The 17,222-nt window shown below is 39.4% G+C and overlaps 1 protein-coding gene across 3 annotated transcripts in view; it reads left to right on the top strand.

The window, feature by feature from the left end:
* The first annotated feature begins 83 nt into the window (after positions 1-83).
* TMED8 (transmembrane p24 trafficking protein family member 8) overlaps positions 84-17,222 on the top strand; it is a 34,553-nt gene continuing 17,414 nt past the window's right edge. Inside the window, exon 1 of one of the 3 annotated variants that reach the window (XM_081049787.1) lies at positions 84-395. In XM_081049787.1, coding sequence (XP_080905913.1) covers positions 278-395 — 118 coding nt within the window. In that variant the 5' untranslated portion in view covers positions 84-277. Of the gene's footprint in view, positions 396-16,116; positions 16,177-17,222 lie in introns of those variants that run through there. The other 2 variants (XM_081049786.1, XM_081049788.1) reach the window with 2 other exon arrangements.

The following is a 17,222-nucleotide window of genomic DNA, read 5'->3' as shown; positions in this document are numbered from 1 at the left end:
TTTCCGGCCGGGTCTCCCCCAGGTCTTGTGTCTTCTTTCCATCCCGGACTTTGCAAACCTGCGCTGGGAGGTGCGCACGAGCCTCCCGCGCCCCCGCCTCGCGCCCTGGCGGGCCGGAGCTCGGGCGGCTGGCGGGCGGGCGCCCCGAGCGCTGCCCCTTCCGCCCGCGGCCCCGCGGCTCCTCCCGGCGCGTCCAGGCGGCGGCGGGCGCGGTGCCTTCGGCTGTTTCCGGAGTCGCTCGCGGCGGGCGGCGGAGGAGCTGCCGGCGCGGCTGCAGATGTCTGACCCGCGGGCGGACGCGGGGCCGGGCTCCCGGAGCCCCGAAGCCGGCCGAGAGTCGGCGGGCGGCGTCGGGGACGGCCCGGGAGTGCAGGGGAGCCAGGCGGCCGCCTCAGGTACGCAAGGCCGGGGCTCCGCGGGGGGGCGCCGCCGGGCCTGGGGCCCGCACCTGGCGCCGCGCTGCGCCCGGCGGTCCCGGGTGGAGCGGCCCGTTGGCGCGCGGAGCCCCGCGTGCGCTCCTGCGCCTGCCCCGCTGCCCCGGGCCGCGACCCCTGCAGCCGCCACGGCCCGGGCGCTGCTCTGCGCTCCAGGGTCTTTGCTTCGGTTTCGAAAGCCTCGGGTCCTGCTCCGCTTCCTTTCTCAGCTGAGCCCGCCTGGTAGTGACAGGGCCGCTCCGCCGCTGGCGCCTCTCCAGCTCCTGCCCCCCCGCTCGGCCCCGCCGGCCCGCTCCCCCGGCTCTGGCTCCCCACGCGGATCCCCACCCCGGCCCCCAGCCCCAGCCTTGCCACGCGCCTCGCTGCCCCCGTCCGGGTGGGCGGCGTCCCTCTCCCCCGCGTGGGACCCCACTTGGTTCCAGCTCCCTGCACGGAGGCCCCCGCCCCGCCTTCATCCCTGGGTCTGCGAGTGGGCGAGATGGGAAGCGGGGCTGGAAGAGGCAGGCTTTGGGGGTCTTTTGGATGAACGTAGCGGCCAGAGCAAAGGCAGGAAGCTGGGGCTCAAACAGGAACTTTGGCGGCTTCCCTCCTTTTCCAGGACCCTCCTCTTCTTGTTCAGGAGACTTGTCTCCATTTCTGCCCATGCAAGTGGGTAACTGGAGTGTCCAAAGGCGAAAGGGTCCATCTGTCACGCTTTCACCTTACCGTCCTCATGCTCACCACACACAACACAACTAAAAGGATGCCCTTTCGAAATACAAAAGGGTAGGAGGAGACACTGGTCTCGCTGAGTAGCAAGTGGGAATTCATTTTCCAGGTCTGAAATTAAAATAGACACCGGCAAGTTTAGGGGAAGAAGGGCTGCCACGGTGCCTGCGGTGGAGACAGAATTTTTAGTTTACTAAGTGATGTTGGGCAAGTCATTTATCTTCTCTCTGTCTCAGTTTCCTCCCCTGTACGTTGTAGGTACTAGTACCTGCCTAATCAGATGGCTGGGTTACATGAGCCACTGTGGATGAGAGAGGCCTTTGGTGCCTAGCCCGTGGTACACACTGTACTGGGGTGTCTATTATTAGGAGAACAAGGTCTGCTTTTGCTCACCTAAACTTCTGTGCTGTCAGAAGTGTGGCTGGACGAGCATGTTCCAGTATGGTCACTTTCTCTGCCTTTTTACTTCTAGCCCAAATATCTCCCATCGCCTAAGGCTGTTTAGGTCAAACACATACATGGTTATCTTTGAGTCACCTAGCTTTTACCCTGGTTGACTTTGTTTTTTTACTTTTAACCAGGTAACAATTTTAGTCTTTTTTTTCCTTCTGAGGAACTCGATGCTTTGTAGTAAATTCAAAATTGATGGCATGTATTTAACATTGTAGCAATAGAAATTCAAGCATTTTTTCTAAAAGATTATGCAAACGAACACTCAGAAAGTCTCATAAACATCTGTCCCTTGCATGTGTCAATATTTATAAAATAAGGATTTTTTTTTTACTTGCTCTTTAGCTCATTGTGTGCTTATGGCAGACACACCCAGCATTTAAAATAGAAAGATCTTAAGAATAGTTCAGGAATATATTGGAGGATAATGGGTTTGTCTCTGAATGTCTCCCCTCACCCCTCACCTTCTAATTGGTTTCTGCATTCAGGTTTTCTTCCCAGAATATTGATAGAAATACTTATGGTTACTTTCTCCTTTTTTGCCCACAAAAAGCAGAGTGAGTGTTCATTTCTTTTTATTTCATGTAGGGATTTGTTACTGTAGCCCAGAGCAAAATCTTCCCCTTGAGGTAGGATTTGTTGCTAATAAAATAGCTAATAAAATAATAGTAACGATAGCTTACATTAACTGAAGGCTTACTCTGTGCCAGGATGTGGAAAAAGATTTACTTGTATCATCTGACTTAATCTTGTCAACAATAATTTTCTCCCCATTTTGCAGCCGAGAGAGGTTATTTGCCCAAGTTAGCTGTGGAGTTTTTACTGTCTATATGAAATTGTCACCTTGTTATGCCGAAGTTTACAATAGCTTATTTTTATTGGCCATTGATCAAGTGTTGGTACTCCAGGATAGGTTATGGTCTTTGCCCTCGAGGTGTTTTTACTTTGGTAAGATGAGAATACCACAGGAACAAAAACCAACAATTCAAAACATTATATAATTGGGTATCTTTTATTACTGCTCTTGATGTACTTACCCCCAAGAAACCTTCTTGGAGGACAGAATCTATCTTGTGTATCTCCTAGAGTCCTTGATGTTGTGTCCTAGAGGTTCTGAAAATATTTACTGGATTGTGAGACGAAGTCTCAACAGAGAGATTTGGAGGAGCATCAAATGATTATGAAGAATTAGGGTTCAGACAGTCAAGAATGTTCTTTGGGTTAAAATAGTGGTTCTCAAGCTGGAGCAATTTTGCCTCCCCAGGGGACGTTTTAGTTGTCACAACTATTACTGACATTTCGAGGGTAGAGGCCCCAGAATCTGGTAAACATCCTGCAATGCACAGGACAGCCCCCATGATGCAGTGTTCTCTGGCCCAAAATATCAGTAGTGCTGCTGTTGAGAAACGTTAAGAGTTCAGCTGGGTTTACAAAACCCCTGTGGAAATCATACATTTGCCTTGGTTCAGAGTTATATAGGCTTGGGTAAACAAAAAACTGCTTCAAATTAGGAGTTTGTTTGATTGGATCCTTCTGCCACCTTCGTTTGGAAAATGATCCAATGAGTAAGAAAGAGAGGCCTAAGAAAGGATGAAATTGAAGGAGGTTTCTGTCATCCTCTCTTAGAGGGAAAATATCAATAAGAAATGAGGTTGGACATTGAGTTGTTATTCAATGAAGGGTTTTGATTTTTCAGTCTATCTTATTCCTTCAAAGCAGGAATTTGTAATTATCCAGAATTACCGTAACAACAACAAAAGTTCTCTGCAGAGACTACCTTTTGAGTGTATCCGTGTTTGTTAGCTGAGGTTTTGGTGATAGAGTAAGAAAAGTGTTTATGTTCTTCTGTCCGAAGCTCTGCAGTGGTCCTAGTGTTCTTACTGTTCTAGGAACTGTAATTGTTTTTAATAGTCTCTCATTTGGAGTACCTGGGTCCTTCAGTCCCCAAGAGGATAGAGATACACTTTTTATATAGTGAAGCTCTCTGAGGCATGCATGGTCCATCACTTAAGCGCAGGCCTCTTTTATTTTTATTTTTATTTTATTTTATTTTATTTTTTAAGTACAGAGAGCTTTGGGGAAAAGAAACGGCAACATCTGTTAGGACTCTACAGTCAGCAGTAGAACTTGGTTTGGTGCACGTGACCGAGAGCTGTCAATGCGTTTAGACATTAAGGACTGGAAACAGGGTAGGTAAACTTGTTCATGAGTCTTGTGTAGGACTTAGAGCAATGCAGTAAGGCTCTCTGTAATGATGGAAATGTTGCATTTCTGTGACGTTTTCAATTTAAAATTGAAAATTGGTGGTTACCATATATTAGATGGAACAAAAGAGTCGAAGTCTATTGCAAAGAGCCCTTATGCTTTTGGGTTTTCTATTGTTTTATGTCATAATGTGTAAGTGTGTCTGCCGGTGGATTATATGTTTTCTTACAGCAGTTAGGTTTTTATGGTGTTGAGCTAGCCAGTTAACCCTGTCGTAATTCAATCCATAACATACAACCTAAGGTTTATAATCTGAGCACTCAGGAGCATGTGTCCCACTCGTGAGGGCTGAGGAGAAATTGGAACACATGGTCTCCAGATTTGGCTGGAGTATAAACTCAGCTAGTTTCTTTTTGTTTAAGCCTCTTGAGCCTATAACCACATAACCTGCTTTTAGTTCCTCTGCACTTGAATCTAAAAGCCCAGGCTAATTATCTCTTTGCAGTCTGGTTAGTGAAAGGGAAGTCCTGCGAGACCCGTTCTAAAGAATTCTGACCTGATAGTCAAATGCTTAAAAAAAACCCTTACTTTTTGGTTCTCTTTGTAGAGAAAGTATAAAGGATGCAGTAAATTTAAATCTGTAGTATGATCAGAATGTCTAAACCATTTCTGATAGCTTAAAAAGAAAACTCATATTTTAAAAATTGTAAAATAAATCATTTTGAGGAAGTTTCTTTTTTCTCTTTCTCCTTTGCTTCAGAGGCCACCAATTATAAATTGAGTTATTCTTGAGCTTTCATTTACCCTTCTCTGTTCATTGTTTTCAAGATCTTGACCATTCAGTTACCACACGATTTTTCCCACATTAGAGAATACATTCCAATATTATTTGCTTATTATTTTTCCTTTAAATAGACATTTAACATTTTGTTTTATTCTAAATAATATCTGTGATTTGACTAGTTTGATGTATCAATTTTTCCTAATATATGTTAAAATAAACACATATCCATTAAAAAAAAAATTTCCCCCCACACCATCTAAATTTGCAAAACTTGTCCTACTTTCTCTGGTCTCTTCTAGGAATACTTGTAGAATTTGTCTATATTTGGCTGACATATTAAAAGCTATACTATAGAAAAATTGGCTTTTGAGTCGTTATAGTAGTCTAAATTTCATTAATAAATGTAGGAAACCTAAAAAGCTGTTTGTAATTGTTTCCTCTTCAATTCAGGACTGCATCTCCCACACTTTATACTTCTGGAAATAAACTTACATATTTCTTTCTCCTTATTTTCTGCCTCTCTCAATCCAATTACAAGTTGTTTTACCTGTAGTTCTTACATAATTTAGCATATACCTTTAACCTTAAAAATCAAGAGCAGTATCTCTCTTCACTTTTTTTCCTGCATACATTAAGCTGTTAAGAAGCTGTGAGAAGTGGCTTTTAACATAGGAAAAATGCTCAACCTAACTCACAATAAAGGAAATAAATCATAACTACACTGGGTAGTTGATATCTCACTATATTGGTAAGGGTGTGCAGAAGCAAAAGCTTTATGCATTGCTAATGAGAATGTTAGTTGGTACAAATGCTATGAGGGCGGTTCATCAATATCCATCAAAATGACAAGATGTGCCCTCATCGATTCATTCCTTCCAGGAATTTATCCTATAGATATATTCATGTGTCTGTTTGCTGACACATATACAAGGTTAATTACAGCATTGTTTGTAATGGTAAAAGATTAGAAAGGACAGAAATGTGCATCAATAGGGAAGTGATTAAATAAATTACGGAATATTCAGCCAATGAAGTATTAATCAGCTGTAGAAAAGAATGAGGAAGCTTTTCATATATAGTTATGCAAAGATCTCTGAGATATAAGTGGAAAAAACAAAGTAGTAGTATGTCTAGCATTCTCATTTGTATAAAAGTATAAAAAAGAATTATATGTACACACACACACACACACACACACACACCTTTTTATATGCATAAAATGTCTCTGGAAGACTACACAAAACCTAGTAACATTCGTTGCTTTTGGAGGTGGGGACTGAGATGGGAGGAAGTTTTCAGTGTATACGTTTACACTTTTTGAATTTTGAATAATGTGAATATATTGCCTATTCAGAAAAAATACACACAAACATGATGAGATTTTTTACTATGTTGATATTGTAAATTAGAGCCATTCTATGCATCTCTGTTGCATTTTTGGTCATCAAGATCGGACCTTTCCTGGGCCTGTATCTCTCAGATGAATTTTTAAATGAAATACAGGTTGTAAATCTCCTTAGGGATTAATTTTATGCTATTTTTTAAACTCATTACTCATTACTGTCTCCAGTTATTTCTGTGCTAATTTTATTTCTGTCTAAAAATTCAACCTTCTTGAAATCTTCATTAAGACCTTAGTGACAGGATAAGTCAAAGGGGGATAGAACCATTACTTAAATAAGCTGATAGTGTTAGTCAATGACAGAAAGAAGGAAGACTTTTAAAAGTTTCATTTGTTTCCATTTTATTCACTGGTATCTTCAAACTGAAAAAGGTAAAGAGACAATGGAGGTTTCTGTTTTGAGTAATGGCAGACTAGGTGATTGGGATCAGTTCTCCCACTGGAGACAATTAGAAAATAATTGTCAAAATATAAACATCTTGAATATCCTGGACAGCTAGTCAGATAATGAAGAATTACTAGGCTACGATCCATCCATGTGTGGGCAGAAGTATAAAGAGTAGTATAAAGGTCTACTGTTACAAAGTATACTACTTTATACTACTTTATAAACAGTAGACTTTAAACTACTTTATACTACTTTATAAACAGTAGTACTGTTTATAAGTACTACTTTATACTACTTTATAAACAGTATACTACTTTATAAACAGTATAGTACTTTATAAACAGTATACTACTTTATAAACAGTAAACTACTTTATAAACAGTATACTACTACAGTATACTACTTTATAAACAGTATACTACTTTATAAACAGTAGTATAAAGTAGTATAAAAGTATAAAGAAGTATAAAGTTCCAAGGATTAGAGTCCATATGGGGCTCCTTTCTCCTCTGAGGGCATATGTTGGATTCCTGACTGGGGAGGCTGAATGGCAAGGGTGTGAAAATACCTCTCTGGACTAAAGCAACAGGGATTAATGTTCAGAACCAATCAAGCAGGGGGAACCCTCGTGAACCCCCTTTCCTTTGGATTGGGACCATGGAAGGCCATGTTCTAGAAGTCAGGGTAAGTTAGAAGAAGAGCATTGCAGGGACAGCAGCTCAGCTTCAGAAATACCAAGTTCACGAAATTGGATCAAGGTGACCTTAGGGTGCTAGTGCCTCTAGGTACGTGGAAGAAGTAAAGGCAGATGTTCTCTGAAGGATTGTTGTAGGCTTCAAATTATTTCTATAAACAGTTTTGCGAGAACAATTTCTGCCACATATCAAAAATGACTAAATGTGTAAGAAGAGATAATGTGAACAAAACGAAAGAAACAACAGATGGTAAAAATGGATCCATGGGGGCACCAGATTTTGGGGTTACCAGATACAGACTTAAAAATAATATTTATTATGTTCAAGGAGAGAAAAGACAAGTTTGAGAAATTTGGCAGAGAATTGAAATTTCTAAAAATAGAACGAAATAGAAATTCTATAACTGAAAAATACAGATGAAAATTAAGAACTCAATTGATATGTTCAGCAACAAGTTATTACACCTGAAGAGAGAATAGTGAACTGGAAGAAAGGTCAGAAGAAAATATCCAGAAGGACATATGTAAAAATGCAAGAATGGAAAATTCAGGAAATGTAAGAGACAAAGAGGATATGGTGAGAAGGTGTAACATTTGCATAATTGGAGTCCTGGGCGGTGAGGAGAGCAAGAATGAACAGAAGCAATGTTCAATGAAATAATAGCTGTGAATTTTCCAAAACTAATGGAATCCACAGATTTAAGAAGCTCTGTGTACCCCAAGTAGGATAAGTACAATATAATCTACAGTAGGTACACATTAAGTTAAAACTGCTATAAAACCAAAGCAAAGAGAAAGTATTAAAAGTAGCCAGAGAAATATTACAGTTTGTCCTTAAGGGAATAGTCATTAGACAGATAGCTAACTTTTGCACAGAGCAGTGAAAGCTAGATTATCTTTAGAATAGTGAAAGAGAGTAACTGTCAATACAGAATTTTTTTTCAGTGAAGTCTTCAAGAGTGAAGGTGAAATAAAAGATATTTTCAGACAAATACAGGATTTATCACCTGCAGACCTGTACTAGCGGAATAATTAAATCCTTCAGGCAGAATCATAATGATCCTATTTGGAAGAAAAATTGCAATTTAATCTCATTAACATAGATTCAAAAAGTCATCAAAAAAAACAACAGACTGAATCCAGCAATATATATGACCAAGTTGGGTTTTTCCAGGAATGCAAAGTTATTTTAACATTAAAAAAAACCACATCAGTGTAAATCACCATTTTAATACACTAGAGGATAAAAATTAACAGTTTAATAAAAAGTAAAATTTAACCTCCATTTATGATTCAAAACTTTTAGCAAACTAGGAATAAAAGGAATGTTCCTTAATTGGATAAAACATACCTACAAAGAAACCTAAAAGCAACATCAAATGTAATGGTGAAATTTGAAAGTTTTGCTCTTGAGATTGGGAATACAACAAGGGTGCCCACTCTCACCACTTGCTGTTTATCATTTTCCTGGATATTCTTGCTCATACAGTCAGGCAAGAAAAATATATGAGGATGAGAAAGAAATCCTGTTAAATCTGTTGTTTGCAGGTGATGACTATGTACATGGAGAATCCAAAAGGATCTACAGATAAATTATTAGAATTGATAAGTTTGGCCAGATTACTGGATACAGAACCAATATGCAAAATCCCATTGCTTTCATATGTACCAGCAACAAAGTTTAAAAACATTAAAATATTATTTACCACAGAATTTAAAAATTAGGAATAAATCTCACAAAATGTATTCAAAATCTTTCTGCAGAAGATTATAATACATTATTGAGAGTAAAGAATAAATAAATGGAGGGATGTACCGTATTCTTAAATTGGAAGACTCAATATTGTAAAGATGTCAATTCTCCCCAACTTGATGTATAGATAAACTGCAAACCCAATAAAAATCCCAGCAGGGTTTTGGTGGGCTTTTTGGATGGAATTTGACAAGCTGGCTCTAAATTTATATGTAGAAGTGAAAGGCCACAAACAGCAAAGACACTGTTAAGAACAACAAGATGAAAAGATTTGCCCTATCAGGTAGCAAGACTTAATGTTAAAGCTTTTACACAATAGTCCCATAAGCCCTAGGAGTAAGATAAAAGCCTAGAAACAAAAGATTGTAGTGTAGAGTAGTGGGGGAAGAATGGTAAATGTTTCTGGGACAATTAAATAAGAGAAAAGAAGGAAAAAAGAAACTTGATCCTTTTCTCACACACCATACCTACAAAAAAAAACAAACTCTAGTTGGATTGTAAATCAAAATGTGAAAGGCAATATAATAATCTTAATATAGATAACATAGGAGAATATTTTCTTGATCTCATTGTAGGGAAAGACATCTGAACACACAAAGACTGATAAAGGAAAAGATTGATAAATGTTGACAACATTAAAATTAAGAACTTTGGTTGGTTCATCAAAGGATATCATTAAAAGAGGGAAAAGGTAAACCACAGAGTGGAAGCTGGTTGATAAACACACATATTTGACAAAAGGCTTGTTTCCAGAATGCCTATAAATAAAAAGACAATCCAGCTTTTGAGTTTTGGCTCAGAGGAGGCCAAGGGCCAACTTGCTCCGGTCATCCCTAATCCAGGTTCATCCGATACCAGCCTCCTCCACCGTGCTGTCTAAATTTGACCCCAATGAGATAAAAACCGTACATCTAAGGTGTACTGATGGGGAAAGTTGGTACCATGTTGACCTTAGCCCCTGAGATCAGCCTCTGGGGTCTGTCTCCAAAAAAGGTTGATAATAACATCACCAAGGCAACCAATGATTGGAAGGGTTTGAGAATGACAGTAACACTGACCATTTAGAAAAGACAGATCCAGATTAAGGTTGTACTTTCTGCCTGTTTTGATCATCAAAGTCCTCAGGAACCGCCAAGAAACAAAAAGAAGCAGAAAAATATTAAGCGTAGTAGAAGTTCAGATTTGATGAGAGAATCAAAATTGCTGGACAGATAATGGCACCGACCTTTAGCTAGACAACACTATAAAAGGGATCCTGGGAACTGCCCAATACATATTGGCTGCCATGCTGATGGCTGGCAATGCCATATATGACATCAACAATGGTGTGGTGGAATGCTCATCTAGTTGAGAACTACAAAGGAAAATATTTCAATAAAGGATCATTTGACCAAAAAAATCCAGTGGTGAAATAGGCAAGGGACTTGAACAGTCACTTTACAAAAGAGGATTTCTAAATGGCCAAGAAACATGGTAAGTCATCACTGGTACGCCAACTAAATAAGCATACACCCACCAGAATGGTCCAAATGAAAAATATTAATATGACCAAATATCGGAGTAGTTACAGTGTGGTGGGAGTGCCCCTCTATGCTAGCCGGGGTGCATATTTGATACAACCCCTTTGGAAAATAGTTTGGCATTATCTACCAAAGTTCCTCATTCACATTTCTATGACTCAACCATTCCATTCTTAGGTGTGTATCCAACATTAAGTGCGTGCATGTGTGTACCAAGAGACATGTAGTTGGTGCAAAAGTAATTGCGTTTTTTGCAATTGTTTTTAACCTTTTAAACCGCAGTTACTTTTGCACCAACCTAATAGAAGAATATTCATAACAACATTATTCATAAGACCCCAAAACTAGAAATAACCCAAATTTCATCAATAGTATATTGATAAATTATGGTATATTCATGGAATGATATACGGCAATGAAAATGAACCTACACGAATCTTTCAAACATAATGTTGAGTGAAAAAAGCTGGACTTAAAATACTCTGTGTAATTTGCCTTTATATAGAGTTCAGAAAACAGGCAGAATGAAGTAACACTGTTTAGGAATGCATATTTAGAACTATAAAGAAAAGCAAGGAAACAATTCCCATAGATTAGGATAATGGTTAAAGAGGAACAGAGTGGGTAATGATGGAGAGGATCATGAGTGGAGCTTCTAGAAAGCCAGGGATATTCTATTTCTTGGCATAGGTAATAATTTATCGAACAGCACACTTTTGTGTGCTTTTCTGTATGTGTGTGTTACACATTTCACAATAAAAAATATTTAAAGAGGAGTCAGTGTGTAATGTAGTTAAGTTATTAAGAGTGTTAGCTGTGGTTTGGACAGCCTGAGTTCCTATCACTTCTGTTCCTAATTGCAGGTCACCTTGATTTTGCAAGTTACTAATTGCAAGTTACTTGATTTTGCTGAGCCTCAATTTCTTAAACTCTAAAAAGGAACTTGTAGTATTAACTCCAATCGCGATGCAATTCAGTGAGAGTCAGTGAGGTTTCAGTAAGAAGATACCTGCAAAACGGTTAGGAAGTAATTGACATACAGTAAGTGATCACTAAGTCTTGGCTATAATAATAAAGACGATTGGAATGAAGATAGGATATCCAGCTACTTTAAGTTCGTATTTCTGGACCCAGGCAAATGGTATCCCGGTATTTTGGTCAGTTCTTGGTTACAGGCAATATAAACTAATTCTGGCTGTCTTAAACAGAAAGAGGATCATTGGAAGGATACAGGAGGCTCTCCACATTGTTGGAAGGCTGAGAAGACAGTAGAGGCTAACGAAGCAACACCAGTTTGGTCAGTGCTGTTTGGCTGCCGCTAGATGAATTCAGTCTCTGTATCACTCCTATTTCAGATTCTCCTGGGAATATTTTAGGTCATGTGCCTGTTTCCTAACTTCTTAGGGCTGAAAAAAAGAAAGAGCTTCCATTTGACTTCCATGGTGTAATATTTACAATGCTGATCTCCTATCAGGAGGAGAAAGTTGAATATTTGAAAGCCAAAATATTGACAGATGACTTACATCGGGTGTCCGGCAAGAACCTGCAAATGTAATTGTGTGTCATCTTTGAAGAATGTCAGAGACTTGAAATGAACCTATGTAGCAATAATGCCACAGGGGAAGAGAGATTAGAATCCAGAATCTGTAAACCATTAAACTTGATACAGCTTCTCCATAAAGTTCTACAATATGTCACAGATGGTTTGTGAACACTTAATAAATACAGGTTGCCAGGAGCCAGCATGGGCACACAAAAGTTGTCCACCTAATTATTTTCTAATCTTGGCCTCTTTACTCTGTTTCAACTATCACTATAAACTCCTCACTATTGTGTGAACTTCTGCAAAGTCCTCCTATCTGATCGACCAAAATCCATCCCTACCAGCAGCTGCCATAGAATCCTACCAAAGAATAAAATTTGACAGTGTCATTTTCTAGCTTAAAATTCTTTATCACCTGTGGGATAAAGGCCCTTTCAGTCTTTCCTGCTAAAGCTTCACGAGGGCCAGAAGTGAGTCGGCTTTTCCAGTACTTCACATAGGGCCGGGCACTTGTTAGGAACTTGACAAGCATGGAGTTAAATTGATGGAACCTGTATCTCTCAGTGCAGCTCTGCACTCTTCCTATACACACTGAACTGGCATGGTGTTTTATTTGTTTCTTTGTTTTACTAATGTTCTCTTTTTTTTTTATTTCTGTGAAATACATCCACAATTTTTTTGTGTACAATACAGTATTACTTACAGGGACAATATGTACAGCAGATCTCTAGAACTTACTTATCTGATACAACTGAGAATTTATACCCATTGATGAGCAATTCCCCATTGCTCCCCGCTCTCTACAGTCTCTGGCAGCTAGCATTCTATTCTCTGATTCTGTGAGTTTGGCTGTTTTAGATGGAAGAATTCATAATATGTGTCGGTGTGTGTGTGTGTGTGTGTGTAATATTTTACCTGGACTGTGGTCTCTAGATACTGTTCCTCATGAAAAAGAACCAAGATTTTTTAGAAAAATGGCTGATTCCAGGTCTGGGGCAGGGCGTTTATAAGATGAGCTTGGAACTTGCATTGTAAGCAAGGCTCTTGGGGTCATGTTAAAGGAACAAAGGAGCCAACTCTCCTTAGAAACTAAGAAAGCTTGAAACACATAAAATATGTCAAAATCAGTGCTCCCTTTGGCAGCACACATACTAAAATATGTCAAAATCATATTTCTAACAGTTCTAAATTGTGTTTCTAATACTTCAAAAAATAATAATTGTATAGCGATTGCTATGTTCTAACTCAGTATTCTGACAATCGGGGAAGACTAATCCTTTATCCTGCCTCCCAGAGAAAACCAAATAGTTGATGTGGGGAGTTTATTATTTTATAGAAGAATTGTGACTAATACATGTAGAAGGTGCTAGAATTAGAAAAATAATTTTCTAGCCTCTAATGAAATAGGTCTATTTTCGACATAATCATGAATGGCAGTTAAAACCATTAGAGGAATTAGGCTGAACACATGAACCCAGGGATCAGTCTTTATTAAAGTAGTGAGAAGCATATATTATGTGCTTCCTGCTTTGATGCAATAGGAATTACATGTACCCTGTCTGGAGTATTCTGGCGAGAACTGAACCTGAATCTAGTCAAGCATCTAGGTCAAAACTACCCAATAGAATTTTCTTTGGTGATGAAAATGTTTCTGTGCTCTCCAGTACAGAAGCCACTAGCAACCTGTGGCTTTTGAGTACTTGGAATGTGGCTAGTGAGACCAGGGGAGTGAATTTTAAATTTGATTTCATTTTAATTAATTTAAATTTAGCCACATGTGCTAGTGGCTATAGTATTAGACAACACAGCTCTAGGTCTATGACCAGTCTACAGGTAATACAGGGGATAGAAGACTGTTAAAGGGACACCATGAAAACGCAATCAGCCAAATACAGAATGTGGGGAATTAATTTTTATTTCAACAAATATATTGTATGAAAAACAACGGGGTGAAGATTGATATAGACTTAGAAACGTAAGATACATATAAGCTAAATTTATATTTATAAATTTAAATTTATATTTATAATTTAAATTTATACTTATAAATTTAAATTTATAAATTTAGTGTTTGACCCTTATTTGGATTCTGATGCAAATCAGCTGTTTGAAAAAATCTGTGAAACAACTGGAGAAATTTGAACATGGACCAAGTTTTAAAGAATATTCTGGAATTGCCAACTTTGTAGGCGTGATAATGATACTGTACCTCTGTTGAAAATCCTTTTCTTTAGAGATATATCCTGAGTGGATATAATGATGCCTGGGCTTTGCTTTGAATAATCCACTGCACGTGTAATGTTGGGGCAGGGAGGTGGGGCATAGATGAAACAAGACATAAGATGTTGAGAAGACAGGTGATGGTATATGAGTCTTCATTCCACTAGTCTCTAATTTTGTGTATAGCTAAAATTTCCTAAAATAAAGAAGTTTTTACACAGTAGTAATTAATATATGAAATAACAAGGGAATAATTTACTCAAAATTCAGAATAGGAGGAGATATGATTGGGAAGGGGCATTATGCAAGGGACTTCTAAAGTACTAATAATTAACCTAGATAATGAATAGACAGTATCGATATTAACATTTTTGGCTCTGTGTCTGCTTTTCATGGAGTGTTTCATGTGTATGATATATTTCATGGTAAAAAGCAAAAAGAAAGAGCTTATTGTTAGGACATAAAGGAATCATTCAGAATCGAATTGCGGGCAGCACAGTTGGACCTCATGGGAATTAGAAATTGGGCAGGTAGCCTCTCTGGACCCCGCGGTCCTTCCTCCTGGCCCCCGCAGTTCTTTGTTTCCTCTTCTCTTTGCTTGAATGTGTCATTTTCCTGTCTCTGACAGTTGTCTCTTCTCCTTAGTCCTCTGCTCATCTGCTTTTACGTGGCCCGAGAAGGTGTCTAAATGGCAGGCTCCGTCGTTGATCCCACTGAGGCTCTTTCATCTGTTTTGGTCTCAAATACCAACGCCAGGTTTTTGGGAAGAGAATTGGACTGACATCTGGGGAGGTGTTCACCCAAAACCAGTGAATGAGCTGTGGCCAGCGTAGTGTGTAACCTTGGGCACAGTGCCTGCCCCTTCCAAGGCTGTGAATAGGGGACGTTCTTAAGAAAGGGTTGTAGATGCCTGTAATAGAGCATCGTGGTCTGTAACAGTGCAAGATTTGAAACTCTCTCTGGCTCTAATAGTAGAGGCTTGGGGATTGGTTAAAGAAATTATGGTGTGGCCTATGGGGTAATACACAGCCATTTAAAATTATGATACAGCCCCGTTAATGACCCTGAACAATGTTCATGAATAATATTCAATAACATTTGGTGCATTTTCTTTCAGAAATATAAATATATTAAATATATATATTTATACTGAGCTGTAGAATGAGTGGAAACTATGAAACATTAATGACTAATTAATGGAAAGTTGTATTTTGGAGAATCCTGAGTGAGTGGGTTTAATAGTCCAACTGATCAACTTATGGGACTGCATTGACCATGCCCCACACGAAGCTGATGGCTGGGGGTGGGCAGGAGAAAGTATAAATATATAGATGTATGTACGTATGTATGCATACACATATATACGTATATATGTATGTATAAGTACATTTATAAATATATCAATATATTTCTGAAAGGATTGCACCAAAATGTTAACAATGGTTATCTTTGGCTAGTGAGATTGTAGTTGTTTTTTTCTTCTTCTTTTTTTTTTTCACTTATCTATATTTCCTGATTTTTTCTACACTGAGTAATGGATTGTTTGTATGTTAAAGTCTGGAAGGGTAAAGGCAAAATGTTTGTCTCATTTGTTCTACAATGAGCAAAGCATATATTAGTGTAATTTCAAAAAGTTAACTTGAAATAATATGCATTTGTAAAGTCCTGCATTGAAGTTAAAAAGTCAATATTTTCCAAAAATAATCTGTTTCAAAAATAGAACTATTTTTGAGAGACTGGGCTTGGAATACATTTATTTTCGTAAGCCCTGGAGATCTTGATTGACTTATTTAGGCCAACAGGGTAGGTTTTCAGTTAAAAAAAAAACAAGATCAAGTGCCCTGTTAGGATATTATGTCAAGAAATATTGTGTCCTTATTAAGAGATTATTGTCTCAGTGTACTCTGCATGGATTGGAACACATCTGAAAAAGTTGTTCGTTTTAGCTTCTTATTTTAAATGGGACAAAGTGGAACAACTGAAGGAGGCCAGCATGGTTAGGGACTACCTAAGGGACGATGAGAGAACTGGAGACAGTCAGCCAGGGAAGGAAGCTGCAGGCAATGTGATCGCAGGTAGTAAATATTTGAAAGGATATTGTGGGGAAGAGTGATCCAGGAGCAGAATTTATTAGCAAGCAGATTTTCCTTAGGTCAACATAGGGGAGAACTTCCTGTTCTCATTCATCTCTCTGTGAAAAGGGCCTCTTCACAGAGTGGCAGAGACTGGGGAACATCTGACAATTGTCTTAGATTCAGTTCCTTTGTTGAGAGGTGTAAGGAAAAGCTTAGTTTTCCTCCTGTGTATCTCCTTTACTCTCACGCTACTACCACACTCACAACACTTCTGCCACCAGATGTGTGGGGTTATTTTTACCCACACCAAGCAATTCTCTCACACCCGCTGGGTGTCCTTCCATGTAACTCCGTTCTGACACTCTCTGTCTGGAGACAGCGTCTGATCCCCCGGGTGAAGGGCTCAGCCCCACAGGACGGCTCCCGCCCCTACACACACTTCACATGCCAATCTGAAAGTAGTAGGTCCCCAGGTCTGGGAGGGTATGGAGTGCAGGAGCTTCTGTCCCTGTGCAGATGGGGTGTGTCACCCTCCAAGTATATGGATGTGTTCAACCTGGAAGCTCTCCGAACCTCATACTTTTAGAACTTTTATGGAAGCTTCATCACATAGGCATAATAGATCGTTGACTCCATTTACAGCCCTTTCCTCTTGGTGGAGCTAAAATCCCAAGCTTCCAATCATGGCTTGATCCTTCTGGTGACCAGTCCCCGACCAGAAGCCCACCAAGAATCACCTCATTAGAACAAAAGACACTCCTATCACCCAGGAAGTTCCTAGGCATTTAAGAACTCTGTGTCAGGAACTGGCGTCAAAGACCAAATATAAGAACAAAAGATGTTCCTCGTGCTCTTACACTTAGGAAATTGTAAGGGTTTTAGGCGTTCTGTGCCAGGAACTGGGGCAGAGACTAATGTATTTATTTTCTATTATCTCACAAGAGGAAAATTGGGTGGCTTTAGCTCTAAGGTCTTTCTACCTAGGAGAGTGTGACTTTGATGAAAAGAGAAATACATCGTATTCACACACACGCACACACACACAC

Source organism: Rhinolophus hipposideros (assembly GCF_964194185.1).
Source record: "Rhinolophus hipposideros genome assembly, chromosome: 5".
In the NCBI taxonomy this organism is placed as follows: Eukaryota; Metazoa; Chordata; class Mammalia; order Chiroptera; family Rhinolophidae; genus Rhinolophus; species Rhinolophus hipposideros.
This window is presented reverse-complemented; position numbering and strand designations above follow the sequence as displayed.